The following is a 17,067-nucleotide window of genomic DNA, read 5'->3' as shown; positions in this document are numbered from 1 at the left end:
CTCCTTTTGCTGCAATTACAGCTGCAAGTATTTTTGGGGAAGTCTCTACCAGCTTTGCACATCTAGAGAGGGACATTTTTGCCCATTCTTCTTTGCAAAATACCTCATGCTCTGTCAGATTGGATGGAGAGTGTCTGTGAACAGCAATTTTCAAGTCTTGCTACAGATTCTCAATTGGATTTAGGTCTGGACTTTGACTGGGCCATTCTAACACATGAATATACTTTGATCCAACCATTCCATTGTAGCTCTGGCTGTATGTTTAGGCTCGTTGTCCTGCTGGAAGGTGAACCTCCGCCCCAGTCTCAAGTCTTTTGCAGACTTTAACAGGTTTTCTTCTAAGATTTCCCTGTATTTTGCTCCATCCATCTTCCCATCAACTGTAAGCAGCTTTCCTGTCCCTGCTGAAGAAAAGCATCCCCACAACATGATGCTGCCACCACCATGTTTCACGGTGGGGATGGTGTGTTCAGGGTGATGTGCAGTGTTAGTTTTCTGTCACACACAGCGTTTTTCTTTAAGGCCAAAAAGTTTAATTTTGGTCTCATCTGACCAGAGCACCTTCTTCCACATGTTTGCTGTGTCCCCCACATGGCTTCTCATAAACTGCAAATGGGACTTCTTATGGCTTTCTTTGAACGATGGCTTTCTTCTTGCCACTTCTCCATAAAGACCAGATTTGACGAGTGCACGACTAAGGCCGCGTACACACAGTCGGTCCAAACCGATGAAAACGGACTGAAGTTCAGTTTCATTGATCCAAACGACCGTGTGTACGGCCCATCGGTCTTTTGTCCTTCGGACAAAAATTATAGAACTTGCTTTAAAATCGAACCGATGGACCACTGACCGATAGGTCCAAACCGATGGTTAGTACACAAAAGCATCGGTTCAAAACCCGCGCATGCTCAGAATCAAGTCGACGCATGCTTGGAAGCATTGAACTTCATTTTTCTCTGCACGTCGTTGTGTTTTACGTCACTGCGTTGGACTCGATCGATTTTTTAACTGATGGTGTGTACGCACATCAGACCATCAGGCCGCTTCAGTGGTGAACCGATGAAAACGGTCCGTCGGACCATTCTCATCGGATGGATCGACCGTGTGTATACGCGGCCTAATAGTTTTCCTGTGGACAGATTCTCCCACCTGAGCTCCTCCAGAGTTACCATGAGCCTCTTGGCTGCTTCTCTGATGAATGCTCTCCTTGCCCGGCCTGTCAGTTTATGTGGACAGCCATGTGTTGGTAGGTTTGTAGTTGTGCCATACTCTTTCCATTTTTGGATGATGGATTGAACAGAGCTTGGGATATTTTTTTTTTTATAACCTTAACCTGCTAAAAACTTCTCCACAACTTTATCCCTGACCTGTCTGGTGTGTTCCATGGCATTCATGATGCTGTTTGCTCTGAGGGGGGGGTCGCAGAATAATTTAATCTCAGTATAAATACAGTTACACACAGGTGGACTCTATGTACAAATTAGGTGACTTTTGAAGGCAATTGGTTCCACTAGATTTTAGTTAGGGGTATCAGAGTAAAGGGGGCTGAATAGAAATGCACGCCACACTTTTCACATATTTATTTGTAAAAGAAAATTGAAAACCATTTATCATTTCATATCCTTGCACTTCACAATTATGTGCCACTTTGTGTTGGTCTATCACACAAAAAACAATAAAATAAGCAGACTAATGATATTAACCACTTAAGGACCGCCTCCTGCACACATACGTCGGCAGAATGTCACGGCTGGGCACAGGCACATACCTGTACGTCGCCTTTAAGAGCCCAGCCGTGGGTCGCGCGCGCGACCCAGTCCAAAGCTCCATGACTGCGCCCGCGGACCCGATCGCCGCTGGTGTCCCGTGATCGGTCACAGGAGCTGAAGAACGGGGAGAGGTGTATGTGGCAGTGACACTGATCATCTGTTCCCTAATATAGGGAACGACGATCAGTGACATCACGCCTACAGCCACGCCCCCTTACAGTAAGAATCACTCCCTTAGGGCACACTTAACCCCTTAGCGCCCCCTAGTGGTTAACCCCTTCACTGCCATTGTCATTTTCACAGTAATCAGTGCATTTTTATAGCACTTTTTGCTGTGAAAATGACAATGGTCCAAAAAATTTGTCAAAAGTGTCCGACATAATGTCGCAGTCACGAAAAAATAAAAATAAATCACTAATCGCCGCCATGACTAGTAAAAAAAAAAAAGATTAATAAAAATGCCATAAAACTATCCCCTATTTTGTAAACGCTATAACTTTTGCGCAAACCAATCAATAAATGCTTATTGATTGACAACACTTTTTTTTACCAAAAATAAGTATAAGAATACGTATCGGCCTAAACTGTGGAAAAATACGTTTTTTTTATATATTTTTGGGAGATATTTATTATAGCAAAAAGTCAAAAATATAGCATTTTTTTCAAAATTTTCGCTCTATTTTTGTTTATAGCGCACAAAATAACCGCAGAGGTGATCAAATACTACTAAAAGAAAGCTCTATTTGTGGGGAAAAAAGGACGCCAATTTTGTTTGGGAGCCACGTCGCACGGCCACGCAATTGTCAGTTAAAGCGTTGCAGTGCCGAATCGCAAAAAAGGGGCAAGGTCCTTAACCTGCATAATGGTACGGGTCTTAAGTGGTTAACTCAGCCTAGACAAAGCCGCTGACTGCAGCTCAAAAATGGGTACACTTGTTACTGTTGTATAATGTATTCATGCAGATTTGATAAGGTACTTAAACCCCTGAACCTCTCTGCTGCCTTCAACCACTTGCTTACTGTACACTTAAACCCCCCACCTGCCCAGACAAATTTTTAGCGCTGATGCACTTTGAATGATAATTGCGCGGTCATACAACACTGTAGCCAAATTAATCTTTATTCCCACAAATAGAGCTTTTTGGTGGTATTTGATCACCTCTGCGATTTTTATTTTTTGTTGAAAAAATGTAAAAAGACAGAATGAAAAAAAATATATATATATATTTATATATATTTTGTCATAAAATTTTGCAAACAGGTAATTTTTCTCCTTCATTGATGTACGCTGATGATGCTGCACTGATGGGCATCAATGGGCTGCACTGATGGGCACCGATAAGGCGGCAAGGGTGGGCGCTGAGAGGCGACACAGAGGTGGCACTGAAGGGCATTGATAGGTGGCACTGAGAAGTGGCACTAATAGGTGGCACTGATAGCTGGCAGGGATGGGCACTGATCAGCACTGGTAGATCACACTGATAGGTGGCACTCGTGAGCATTTATAGGTGGCACTCGTGGGCATTGATAGGTGGCACTCGTGGGCACTGGCAGGCGGTAACTGTGGGCATAGATGAGGCAGATTTTGCCTCCTTCCTCTTCGGGACCGATATCCCGTGCACATAAGCCGGCGATCGTGCCCCTTTACCATACGTCTCTGTTAATATCTATAACACAACAATCAACTATGAACTCTCCTTCCGGCCCCACATCCAAACTCTGTCCACAGCTTGCCGCCTCAACCTCTGCAACATCTCCAAAATACGACCCTTCCTAGCCAATGACACCACAAACGTTCCTAATCCACTCCCTGGTCATCTCCTGCCTCGACTATCCCCTCTTCGGGCCATTATGAATGCTGCTGCCAAGCTCATCCACTTTAGCAACCGTTCAGTGTCTGCTACTCCTATCTCCCAATCCCTCCATTGGCTTCTGCTCACCCAACAAATTTAATTCAAACAGCTACATGACTAATCTAAAAAATAGGTAGTGCAGCGCTAAAAGTCCAATACTAGAAAGTCCATAAAGAATCTTTTCTAAAGTGACTGGTGATGAGTAGAAAATCATGCAGGTGCTGTAGCGTGGAATAAAGCAGAAACACCTCCACCAGTGGTAGCAATGGCCGCTCACCTCACAGATATGACCCTCTGTTAGATTAGGTCATATACAGCATTCCCATAAGGGTATCTCCAATAGCAAGGGAAATCCAGCAATGATAAAGAGGTCTCCAAAAGGAAGGTCAGCAGTATAGCATCAAATCCAAATATGAAAGAAAAAGGCACATAGTGTTTCTCCGTGGAGACAGGGCAGTAAAATTTAATGAATAAAAATGCACTTACAGAGCAGGGCACTTAGTCCAGTGCCAAGAGTAACAGGCGTGTGTGTGACTATGATAGCGGGTGACGTCACGCTCTCCCTACTCGGTAGGGAGAGCGTGACGTCACCCGCTATCATAGTCACACACACGCCTGTTACTCTTGGCACTGGACTAAGTGCCCTGCTCTGTAAGTGCATTTTTATTCATTACATTTTACTGCCCTGTCTCCACGGAGAAACACTATGTGCCTTTTTCTTTCATATTTGGATTTGATGCTATACTGCTGACCTTCCTTTTGGAGACCTCTTTATCATTGCTGGATTTCCCTTGCTATTGGAGATACCCTTATGGGAATGCTGTATATGACCTAATCTAACAGAGGGTCATATCTGTGAGGCGAGCGGCCATTGCTACCACTGGTGGAGGTGTTTCTGCTTTATTCCATGCTACAGCACCTGCATGATTTTCTACTCATCACCAGTCACTTTAGAAAAGATTCTTTATGGACTTTCTAGTATTGGACTTTTAGCGCTGCACTACCTATTTTTTATTTACTTTCAGGAATTTTATTAATTGAATCCCAGTGTTCAGCTGCTTGTTTTATATGCGTTTTTTATTGCGCTGATTACATTTTCTACGTTTACATGACTAATCTAGCCTCAAAATACCAACAAAATCATTATTTTCATTCCTCCCAAGACCTCCTGCTCTCTAGTTCCCTTGTCACCTCCTCCCATGCTTGCCTCCAGGACTTCTCCAGAGCCTCTCCCACCCTATGGAACTCCTTACTCCAATTTGTCCATCTCCTACTTTGTTTGCTTTTAGACGATCCCTGAAAACCCTTCTCTTCAGAGAAGCCTATACCACCTCCACCTAACAACTGTACTTTTATTTTCTCCATCAGATCATCCCCCAGAGTTATTACCTTTTGTATCACCTGACCCTCCCTCTTAGATTGTAAGCTCCAACGAGCAGGTGCCTTTGATTCCTCAGTCCAAAGTTTTCTGCCTCAACCTCTGTAACATCTCCAAAACATGCCCCTTCCTAACCAATGACACCACAAAGCTCCCAATCAACTCCCTGGTTATCTCCCTCCTCATTGGATTACCTCTACATTAGGTTAGCATCTCTTCAGTCCATCATGAATGCTGCTGCCAGACTTATCCAACTTACCAACTGTTCAGTGTCTGCTACCCCTCTCTGCCAACCCCTCCATCTGCTTCAAGATTCAAAGTGTTGTGTGTTCAGAGATGGTATTCAGCATACCTTGGTTGTAACAAGTAGTTATTTGAGTTACTGTTGCCTTTCTATCATCTTGAACCAGTCTGCCCATTCTCCTCTCACATCAACAAGCCATTTTTGTCCAAACAACTGCTGCTCACTGGATATTTTCTCTTTTTCGGACCATTCTCTGTAAACCCGAGAGATGGTTGTGCATGAAAATCCCAGTAGATCAGCAGTTTTTTTTTAATACACAGAGCGGCCCGTATGGCACCAACTAGGCCACTTAAATCATCCTTTAGCAAGTTGTCTTCACCACATCTAGATTTCTAAAATTCATGGAATTGCTGCCATCTGCCGATTAGCAGCTTGTGTTACCAAGCAATTGAACAGGTATACCTAATAAAGTGGCCAGTGAGTTCATATCTCTAATGGTTTTAATCAGTGGTGTCTGAAGTACATAAAGACAGATTTAGATCCTATGGAGCCACAGGAGAACGGACAGGGGAAGCTGCTCAGGGAACCACTTGCACATAGGTCTTAATAAAAAAAAGTGATAGGCCAACAGTCTCTGAAACAGAAAAGAAAGAGCCGAAACCTGACCTTTGATAGAGCGGAGAGCCAAATGCTGGTCCTGACCCAACTACAAGGAAAAGATTGGTTCTATGGAGGGATTCACACCAAGTGATGTATGCCTTCTATGTCCCATCCCATTTCTGTATATGCAGAGCAGACAGGGACACAGCCTGCTCTACTCTATGGGCCCTCCGATCCACCCAGACAGAAGGAGACAGATTCCCTTATGTTTTTTTTAAGTGGATCGGATTGGAGATAGGCAGATGTAAACTAACACAAGTCCGTTTACATCTGCTGCTCTATAGAGGTGACTGAAGGGTCCAATTGGGTCCACCTAAAAAACAGACCGGTGAACCCGATCGGAACGATCGTGTGAAAGAGGCCAAAGGCTGTTTTCACATGGATACACTGCGGTTTACCTGCACCTTAACTGACCTCAATCTTCACATCTTCCATAGGATTCCCGCATGCATTTCTGGCTGCTGCTGACCCCCAGGTGGGTATGGCTGGTGGCTGCTGCTGGCTGTACTTCAGGGTGGGTATGGCTGGCGGGTCCTGCTGGCTGGTAGTGCTTTCTGGTACTGCTGGCTGCTACTGGTGGGTACTGTGGGCTGCTACTGGGAAGTACTGCTGGTGAGTACTGGCGGGTACTGCTGGGTGGTACTGCTAGGTACTGGTGGGCACTACTGGCTGCTACTGGTGGGTACTGCTGGCTGCTACTGGTTGGTACTTCTGGCCGCTACTCGTGGGTGGTACTGCTGGGTACTGCTGGCTGGTACTTCTGGGTACTGTGAGTACTCTTTGGTACTGGTGGGTGGTGCTTCTGGGTACTGCTGGCTGGTACTTCTGGGTACTTTTTAGTACTGCTGGCTGGTACTTCTGGGTACTGCTGGGTGGTACTTGTGGATACTGGTGGGTTCTTTTCGATACTGCTGGCTGGTACTTCTAGGTACTTTTTGGCAGTGCTGGGTAGTGTTTCTGGGTACTGCTGGCTGATACTTCTGGGTACTGGTGGCTGGGACTTCTGAATATACTGGTGGCTGGGACTTCTGAATACTGGTGGCTGGGACTTCTGAATACTGGTGGCTGGGACTTCTGAATACTGGTGGCTGGGACTTCTGAATACTGGTGGCTGGGACTTCTGAATACTGGTGGCTGGGACTTCTGAATACTGGTGGCTGGGACTTCTGGGTGGTTCTTGATCCCCCATACCTGCCATCAGTAAGACAGGAGCGGCACTGGAGGAAGCATGCGACTGCAGTAGAGAGCAGAGCTGATGCTTCCTGTTTCGCGATGGGAACGGTCACAGGCGGAGCACATTTGGCATCGCTCTGCCTAAGACAGAAGCCAGTGCTATACAGGAAGCATTGGCTCTGCTTCCTCTAGCGCTGGCTCGGATTTTCCCACTGATGCTTGGGGATGGCGAGTCAGGAACCCGCGATCTGGGCTTGCCGACCCACCACCTTAGAGCAGGAGGCGCGGGCCACATCAGAAGATGCCGTGGGCCACATGTGGCCAGCGGGCGGGCACTCATGATGTACACTAACCTCTCCTGGATTTTTATGAATATCGGTAGTTAGGCTTTTCTTCCACTTTAAAGCGGTGGTTCACCCTTAGAGAGCACTTTTTAGCCTTAGATTCCTGCTCGTTTTGTCTAGGGGAATCGGCTATTTGTTTTAAAATATGAGCTGTACTTACCCGTTTACGAGATGCATCCTCTCCGTCGCTTCCGGGTATGGGCTGCGGGAATGGGCGTTCCTTCTTGATTGACAGTCTTCCGAGAGGCTTCCGATGGTCGCATCCATCACGTCACGATTTTCCGAAAGAAGCCGAACGTCGGTGCGCAGGCGCAGTATAGAGCCGCACCGACGTTCGGCTTCTTTCGGCTACGAGTGACGCGATGGATGCGACCGTCGGAAGCCTCTCGGAAGACTGTCAATCAAGAAGGAACGCCCGCTCCCGAAGACCCATACCCGGAAGCGACGGAAGAAGATGCATCTCGAAAACGGGTAAGTACGGATCATATTTTAATACAAATAGCCGATTCCCCTAGACCGAACGAGCAGGAAGCTAAGGGAAAAAAAAAAGGAATTGGTTGAACTCCCGCTTTAAGTACATTTTATAGCCAGAAATTCAATTTTTAAAATGTGTGTAAAAAAATGAAATAAATGTTCTAGAGGGGAAGTTGTTAAACAAATGGTCTGCCTTACCATGGAGCCTACTTTTTATATCTGGTATCATTTTATTACTCATTCCCTGTGATAGGATAAGTTTACTGATGGCTCTTGACTGGTGTAAGTCACCGTTGGTTCCAGTTAATACAAATCATTCACAAAGATGTGCAGACCCTGGAACTAGCACTGTTTTTGGAAATGCTGGACTGTGCTAGAGGCAGGGGAAAAAACTGAAGAAGCATATGAGATGGATCTCATGGCAGAATTCAGCTTTCATTCAAGATGCGATTTTCAGTATTCAATGATGCCATCTTCTGGAGAACAGACGAGTAGCACTCAGCGAAAAGTGGACTCAACAAATAAATATAAGGATATGGAAGAAACGGTTTTACCTGCCTAAGAAATTTGTATTTCTGTCCATCTGTACCTGAGATTTACACAGCTCTGCCGCATCACCCCATCCTGTTTGTCTAGGCAGAAAACCTATTTTATCTTTGCTACAATTCAGTATAACTTAAAGTGGAACTAAAATCCAAAAGAAAGTTAGTTCCACTTTAACAAGTAGAATTGTGGGAATTTTTTCCCCTTACCTATTTTCCCCTTATTTTTAGCCCCACCACCATTCTGACCTAGGTCAGAATGACATGTACCTGGTCCTGCAGCCTCCTGGGATACTTGCATCACATCTCCCTGGTGGCAGTAGGAGAGGCTGGGGCGCGCCTCATCAGAGGAGACTGCCCACACCCAGACAGCTAAAGAGGGACAAGATGAGCGCTGATCATTGTATTCTGGTGTGGGGGGGGTCAGATTATAGAAAGGGCAAAGCGGGGGAGATCACCTCGGGGATCCCCGGCGATGGTCTCACGGAGGTATAGAGCGGGCAGATGCTTGTGTAAACAAGCATTGCCTTGCTCTGCCTAGTGAGAATGACACAGATCTCGGCTCCGTGTACTCGGAGCGGAGATCAGTGTCATGTGACACAGAGCCCATCCCCCCTACAGTTAGAAACACAATGCAGGGAACACTTAACCCCTACAGTGTCACCCATTGGTTAACCCCTTCACTGCCAGTGTCATTTTCACAGTAAACAGTGCATTTTTATAGCACTGATCGCTGTGAAAATGACAATGGTCCGATGTGTCTGCCATAATGTCGCAGTCATGAAAAAAATCACTAATAAAAATGCCATAAAACTATCCCCTATTTTGTAAACGCTATAACTTTTGCGCAAGCCAATCAATAAACGCTTATTGCAATTTTTTTTACCAAAAATATGTAGAAGAATACGTATCGTCCTAAATTGAGGAAAACATTTTTTTTTATATATTTTTTGAGGATATTTATTATATCAAAAAGTATTGCATTTTTTTCAAAATGTTTTGCTCTATTTTTGTTTATAGAGGGAAAAATTAAAACCGCAGAGGTGATCAAATACCACCAAAAAAAAATCTATTTGTGGGAAAAAAAGGACGGCAATTTTGTTTGGGAGCCACGTCGCACGACCGCGCAATTGTCAGTTAAAACGACGCAGTGCCGAATCGCAAAAAGTGGCCTGATTTTTGACCACCCAAATGGTCCGGGGCTGAAGTGGTTAAAAAGGAAAATTTATGGTGAAGGAAAACAGTACACCTCTCTGAACAGTGTCTAGGAGGCTGTGGTCACTGCTGCACAAAAAGTTGATCATCAACGGATCAAGAAAGTAACAGACTCCATGAATGGAAGACTTGGGACTTATTGAAAAGAAGGGTTGCTACATTGGTCACTGATTTTTTATTTTTTTTTGAAAAATCAAATGTTTATTTTTACATTTTGAATTATTTTTAATTATTCTCACTTTTAAACAGATGAAAATAAACAAGTGAGATGGGAACATTTTCATTTATCCATTTAGTTAGATAGTAATTGTGCACATTAAGGCTACATGTCCATGGACGTTTTGACAGCCACTTTTCTGAGCGTTTTTTGAAGCTTAAAAACGGCTCTCCATGTTGGCCTACTATGGTCTAATGCCCACCATGACCTTTATTGAGCTGTAAATGGCTGAGCCGTTTTTAAGCTGCAAAAAAAAAAAAACAGGACCAGTGCGTTATGAAGCCCCAGCGTTAGAGCTGTAAGCCTCGTCCTGCATTTCTTTCTCTATTCAAAATCAATGGTTCCCTATGGGAGCCCATCGATTTGAATAGAGGCCGCACCAGAAGTCGGATCAAGAAGATACGACCTAGCTCGGAATCTGTGCCGACCTAAGTTTAAGTGTATTCTTAAACAGAGATACACTTAAACCTATCATAAGATACGACGGCTTGCGCCGTCCTATCTTAGGGTGCAATATTTAGGCTGACCGCTAGGTGGTGCTTCCTTTGCGGTCGGCGTAGAATATGTAAATCACTAGATATGCCTATTCACGAACGTGCGCCCGGCCGACGTTCAGGCCTAAAGATATTCCATCAAATAGCTGGAATAGTAATGTTAAGTATGGCTGCCGTTCCCGCATGGAAATTCGAAAATTTTACGTCGTTTGCGTAAGTCGTCCGTGAATAGGGATTTACGTAATTTACGTCCACGTCGAAACCAATAGGCCCGTGCGGCGTACGTTGCCGCAATGCACACTAGGATATGTAGGCGGACGGCGCATGCGCCGTTCCAAAAAAACGTTAATCACGTCAGGTCAAACAAAATTAACATTAAACACGCCCCCTCAGCCCATTTTGAATTAGGCGCCCTTACGCCCGCTCGCTTTAGGCTACACCGCCGTAACTTAGCAGGCAAGTACTATGTGAATCATCTTGCCTCGCTAACTTACGGCGGCGTAGTGTAAAGACGATACACTACACCGCCGCGAAGTTAGGGCGGGCTATGTGAATCTAGCCCATAGGCTCTAATAGGCGTCAAAAAAGGTAAAGAGCAAGCGCAATCCTTTGCGCTCGCAGTTCACCCAGCTGTGTAAGGAAAAGCGAATGACTATTCGCTTTCCTAACACTGAACCGCCTCTCCACCAATCAGGTGCTTGGGTCTGTTACCCGTCACCTAATTGGCTGAAATCTCAGGTGCTGTGGTTGGATGCCTATCAGGCGTCCAATCATAGGAGAGAACAAGAGTAGAGGACGACGGAGAAGACATCAAGGACATCACTCGCCGCCATCAACCGCTGCCCCACCGAGACAGGGTAAGTGCCGGGCAGACGGGCGGGAACAATGGGAACATTTGATGGGCACGTGGGAGCGTTTGATGGACACGTGGGAGCGTTTGATGGGGCACAGTGGCTGCGTTTGATGGGGTTTTTTTCTGAATTTTTCAGTTTGTTTGCGCCCCCCCCCCAAAAAAAATTTGAGCACCAGCCGCCACTGCTACTCATACTGTTCTGTGTCTTCTACTCAGAAAATGCATGTTAACACACTGCATCTAGTTTACTGTCATTTTGCTGATAATCTTTAAGCATTTCACAGAAAACATACTGGGGACAATTTATCAAAATTAGAGCAAACAGAATCTGGAGCAGTTGTACATGGCAACCAATCAGCTTCCATCTTTAGCTTGTTTGGTTAAACTTGAAAAGGAAAGGAGCGGATTGGTTGCCATGCTCCAATTTTGATAAATTCTCCACATGTATATACATTATATTTATGAAAGAAGAAGACAGTTAGGTACTAACCCAGGACGAGTGCTCCTTCATCTGATGCTGGTTGCTATGTGGACCATTGGCCTGTCCTCGCCAAAAACAGTTCTGGCAAAGCTGGTAATTGTGGCACTGCTGGCAGCGGTAGCGGAATCCCATCATACTCTCACATCGGCAGAAGGAGCATTCCACAGGATGGAAGACTACCGGGTAGGGAGAGAAGAGCAGATAACACCAGTGATACATTCAATAGAAATGTGTGCTGAAGGTATTCTCACACTTAAGCCTTCATACAAATGATCGGATTTTCCGTCAGGAATTGTGTGATGACAGGCTGTTGGCGGAAAATCCGACCGTTTGTATGCTCCATTTGACAATTTTGAAAAAAATTCAATATTTTTTACTTTTTGCTATAATAAATATCCCCAAAAAATATATAAAAACTTTTTTTTCCCCTCAGTTTAAGCAGATACGTATTCTTCTACATATTTTTGGTTAAAACAAAACAAAAAACAAAAAAAATCGCAATAAGCATTTATTGGTTTGTGCAAAAGTTAAAGCGTCTACAAAATAGGGGATAGTTTTATGGCATTTTTTTAAATATTTTTACTTACTAGTAATGGCGGCGATCAGCGATTTTTATCATGACTGCGACATTATAGCGGACACACCGGACACTTTTGCCACTATTTTGGGACCATTGCCATTTTTACAGCGATCAGTGCTATAAAAATACAATGATTACTGTGAAAATGACACTGGCAGTGAAGGGGTTAAGTGTGACCTAATGAGTGATTCTTACTTGTGGGGGCGTGGCTTGGCGCATCACCTCACCGATCGTCGTTCCCTATGACAGGGAACAGACGATCAGTGACAGTCTGACTAGGAAGCACGGGGAGATGTTTGTTTACACTTACCTCTCCCCGTTCTTCAGCCCTGTGACCCGATCGCGAGACACCGGCGGCAATCGGGTCCGCGGGTCCCGCAAGCGTGGTCACGAAGTACCCGACCGGGGCGCGAGCGCACGACCCACGGATGTGCATATTAAAGGGGACGTACCTGTACGGCAATATGCGCAGCCATGCCATTCTACCGACATTCATCCGCGTGCGGCAAGCTGTTAAAAAATGGGCTTAATGAGTTAAGCATGATACATGATTCAAAATCTGTCCAGTTAAGCACGGACTGTCCAAATGTTGCTCCATGAATGGGCACCATGGTTAAATGGGCACCTCGATTGAATTTTGTACACTCCGCCTGTTCGGTTTTTCACAAATGATTAGTGCCACCGTCTATAGCCAGCAACACTAATCCTTGTTTTCTTCTGGCAGGAAAGGCTCCGCCTGCTCCCTGTCAGCAGAACACAATAGCGCTGCGGGAGGGATTCCTGCATCGACACTGACTGCTTTGATTATTATTATACAGGATTTATATAGCGCCAACAGTTTGCGCAGCCCTTTACAACATCAGGGAAGAAAGTACAGTTACAATACAATTCAATAGAGGAGGGATCAGAGGACCCTGCTCGTTAGAGCTTACCATCTAGAAGGGAGTGAGTGAGAAACTTATATAGCGCAGCACATGCGAACTGAATCGCCTCTGGGCCAAGTAGAACAAAGGGTAGTAGCTGAGGGGATGATCAGATGGACAAAATAAAAATACAGTTGTTAGGTGTGGGTAGGATAGGATTCTCTGTAGAGGAGGGTTTTCAGGGATCCTCTAAAACCTAATAGAGAAGGAGATAGAGGGACAGATTTGGCTAAGGATGGGGTAATCAGATGATTTTCTTTCCCATAATCCACAGTTGATAAAGAGGAAGGCAAAAAAAACAGAAAAGCATGATCCAATTTGCTACATCAGGGGAAAAAATTCCTTCCTGATCCCCCAAGAGATCAACTTTACCTATAAAATGTTAGTACCCAGTTATATTCTGTACATTTAGGAAAGTATCCAGGCCTTACTTAAAGCAATCTACTGAGCTGGCCAGAACCACCTCTGGAGGGAGTCTATTCCACATTTTCACCGCTCTTACTGTGAAGAAACCTTTCCGTATTTGGAGATTAATTCGCCTTTCCTCTAGACATAAAGATTACCCCCTTGTTCTCTGTGATGAGCTTAAAGGGCTGGAGAGAGGAAAGAGAGGGATGGAGAGAGGTAAAGAGAGGGATGGAGAGAGGTAAAGAGAGAGATGGAGCACAATGGCAAGAGATGGGAGGCAGCCACGGAAAGAGATGGGAGGCAGCCACGGAAAGAGATGGGAGGCAGCCACGGAAAGAGATGGGAGGCAAGAGATGGGAAAGAGAGATGGGAGGTAGCCACGGAAAGAGATGGGAGGCAGCCACGGAAAGAGATGGGAGGCAGCCACGGAAAGAGATGGGAGGCAGCCACGGAAAGAGATGGGAGGCAGCCACGGAAAGAGATGGGAGGCAGCCACGGAAAGAGATGGGAGGCAGCCACGGAAAGAGATGGGAGGCAGCCACGGAAAGAGATGGGAGGCAGCCACGGAAAGAGATGGGAGGCAGCACAATGGCAAGAGATGGGAGGCAGCCACGGAAAGAAATGGGAGGCAGCCACGGAAAGAGATGGGAGGCAAGAGATGGGAAAGAGAGATGGGAGGTAGCCACGGAAAGAGATGGGAGGCAGCCACGGAAAGAGATGGGAGGCAGCCACGGAAAGAGATGGGAGGCAGCCACGGAAAGAGATGGGAGGCAGCCACGGAAAGAGATGGGAGGCAGCCACGGAAAGAGATGGGAGGCACGATGGAAAGAGTGGGAGAGAAACAGAGGAAAGAAGGGAGAGACAGAGGGAAGAAGAGGAAAGAAAAAAAGAAGAGAGAGGGGCATGGCAAAGACAGTGAGACAAGTTGGTAGAAATGATTGTGTGTGTGTGTGTGTGTGTGTGTGTGTATTTGAGACGCAAATACAAAAAGTGGGGGCTACAAGAGCATGTGTTAGGGGTGGAGGAGAGTAAAGGGAGAGAAGCAATGGAATATGGGGGGGGGGGGGGTGATGAAGGGAGAAGGAACAAAAAGTTAAGCAACCAATAGATAATTTGAAAGGAAATAAAGAAAATTGTTTAATTCCCCCAACACTGTCAGTGTTGGAGAGAATGCCTCCTGCACGACTATTGTGTTCTGCCGGCAGGGTGGCGCAGGGAGTTTTCTAGTCGGGAGACGACAATGATTACTGCTAGAGGCTATAGTCACTGGCAGTAAACGCACGTGAAAAAAAACTGACAGGCTGGTTGTACCCAAGTCAATGGGTTGACTTAGGCACAATCAGCCTGCCCATACATGGATTGAACCTCGGCCAGTCCCTGCTGAACTGGTAGAAATTTGATCCATGTATGGCCAGCTTTACAGAGAGGGACAGGAAGAGAGTGAAAGGAAATGAGGGAAAGGATACAGAGAGGAAGAAGTCAGACAGTGATATCGCTGTCATGTAATAAAGGGAAGCGGTCTATAGGAGACGCATACAACAACCCTACCAGATCATGACACTTACCATTTTCTACATGGGCGAGCCTATGCATTAGAGGTAACCAGACAAGGCACTGGGGAGGGGGGTCAGCCATGATGGTGTCTAGGAACATGTTCAGCGCAATCTTCTTCTGTAACACATAGAAAGATCAGATCAGAACAATGTGCTATGAGTAGAGATGGATTAAGGCAGAATGAGACTCTAGAAAAGGTAGTAGCTGTGCCCTCTCCCATCCCTTTTATGGACATGTAATGTTTAAATGTATAAAAACTTCCCTTGTCCCTCAATGGACAAGAAAAAAAAAAGTGTTTTTACTTGGCCAATAGTCATGAGGGAGGAAGGGGTCACAAACTGGTCTTGCACAGGGGCACTTTGATGATTCTGTCCACCACTGGCTTAATCTGATTCCACTGTGTTAACTCATAGTGTGCTGGAATGTGCAAAGAGTCAGAGAAATTTCAGCAGACAGTGCAGTGCAGTGAAACTCACAGGGCTGTCAGTTGTGGAATCTAATCCCTGAGTCCTGAGTGACCCCCCAGCAGCCGTGTGTGTATTCCTGTGCACTTTTTAAAGGGGAGTTTACCCTATTTACACCCTTTAAAAATGCACAGATGACAATGAACCCTCAATAAAAAATATCAGTACAGCAAGGACTTGGGAATGTGTCAATTGTAATAGAAAATAAATAACATGGTAGTCCTCGCTGTACTGATATTTTTATTGAGGGTTCATTGTCATCTGTGCATTTTTAAAGGGCGTATTGATGACAATGGCAGTACATAAAAACACACTGAAAATGCACAGGCAAAATCATGTATTTTCCTCATTGTTCCCTCCAATCATCCTCTGTGCGCAGAACAGCATGTAAGTACAGAGGAGGAGGGGCTGCTGTTATCCGGGGACACAGGGGGGGTACGGGCATGTAGTGGAATCTGATGTGTCACCTGTGATAAGTCATTGTCACTGCAGGGACTGGGCTGTATGGAGGAGAAATATAGACCATCTCCTGTACTATGTCCACAGTCTCTGACCATCTCCTGTACTATAAAGAATATGATGCACACAAAACACTAGTGCAATGTGAAATGATCAAGTGAAGGTGCAAAGTCCATATGAATGGATGTATCTCAGGGAAAATCAGGATGACAGAAAGTTCTCCGAGTATGTGAAAAGGTATCCAAACTTATCCAGTGAATCTGTATAGCAGATAGAAAAGTCCTCCACCGTTAAATCCTAACTGCTTACCACAACGATAAGTAAATCAAGCATGTAACCGTGACTGCCAATTCCAAGATTCCAGGGGAAATTTTTCACTTTATCAGACTATTCACTTTCCAGAGTATGACCCAAAAAAGAAAAGGCTGACATAGCGTGATACCGTAATAAAATTTGTTTATTAGTAAAAGTGTTGCACTTACAGTTATGCAGTAAAACAGTGCGTGTGTAGTAATAGCCGGCCGGCTTAACTGTCCGCTCGTCCTTCCGGATAGACTGCGCAGTACGATTCGTGGTGACGTCAGCACGCCGCTCCTCCCTACGCCGTTTCGTCACAACAATGACTTCTTCCAGGGGCACAAGCGGCGTGCTGACTCGCCACTCTTTTAAAAGCAATAACAACATCCGGGACCGCCCAGCTCTGAACCTTGGAGATCGCGGGCGCAAACCGCCATGTTTGAATTGGGATCCCTGCCACCAATGAATAGTAATGCAGGCAAAAAAGCTCAAAAGCGGGGATATATATAGAATAAAACGTACAATCTAAATCAATAATTCATACGCTTTCGAAAATATAATTTAAAACGAACGATTAAAAATGGAACTAAAAAGATAAACAGGTTTGGTGAATGTGAGAAATTATGTAATGAAAACTATCTCACATACCACAGTATCCTGAAAAAAGAAAAACTATTTATAAGCAC

General features: G+C 45.2%; 1 protein-coding gene across 8 annotated transcripts in view; it reads right to left on the bottom strand.

Annotated features, from left to right (window-relative positions):
• Positions 1–17,067, bottom strand: part of DTNB (dystrobrevin beta) — a 241,174-nt gene that overhangs the window by 149,645 nt on the left and 74,462 nt on the right. For all 8 annotated transcript variants that reach the window (XM_040348235.1, XM_040348233.1, XM_040348231.1 and 5 more), the window contains 2 exons: positions 15,173–15,278; positions 11,706–11,872 (listed from right to left, as the gene is read on the bottom strand). In XM_040348235.1, the coding sequence (XP_040204169.1) occupies positions 11,706–11,872; positions 15,173–15,278 (273 nt within the window). The remainder of the gene's footprint in view (positions 1–11,705; positions 11,873–15,172; positions 15,279–17,067) is intronic.

This window comes from Rana temporaria, chromosome 4 (genome assembly GCF_905171775.1).
Source record: "Rana temporaria chromosome 4, aRanTem1.1, whole genome shotgun sequence".
Classification (NCBI taxonomy): domain Eukaryota; kingdom Metazoa; phylum Chordata; class Amphibia; order Anura; family Ranidae; genus Rana; species Rana temporaria.
This window is presented reverse-complemented; position numbering and strand designations above follow the sequence as displayed.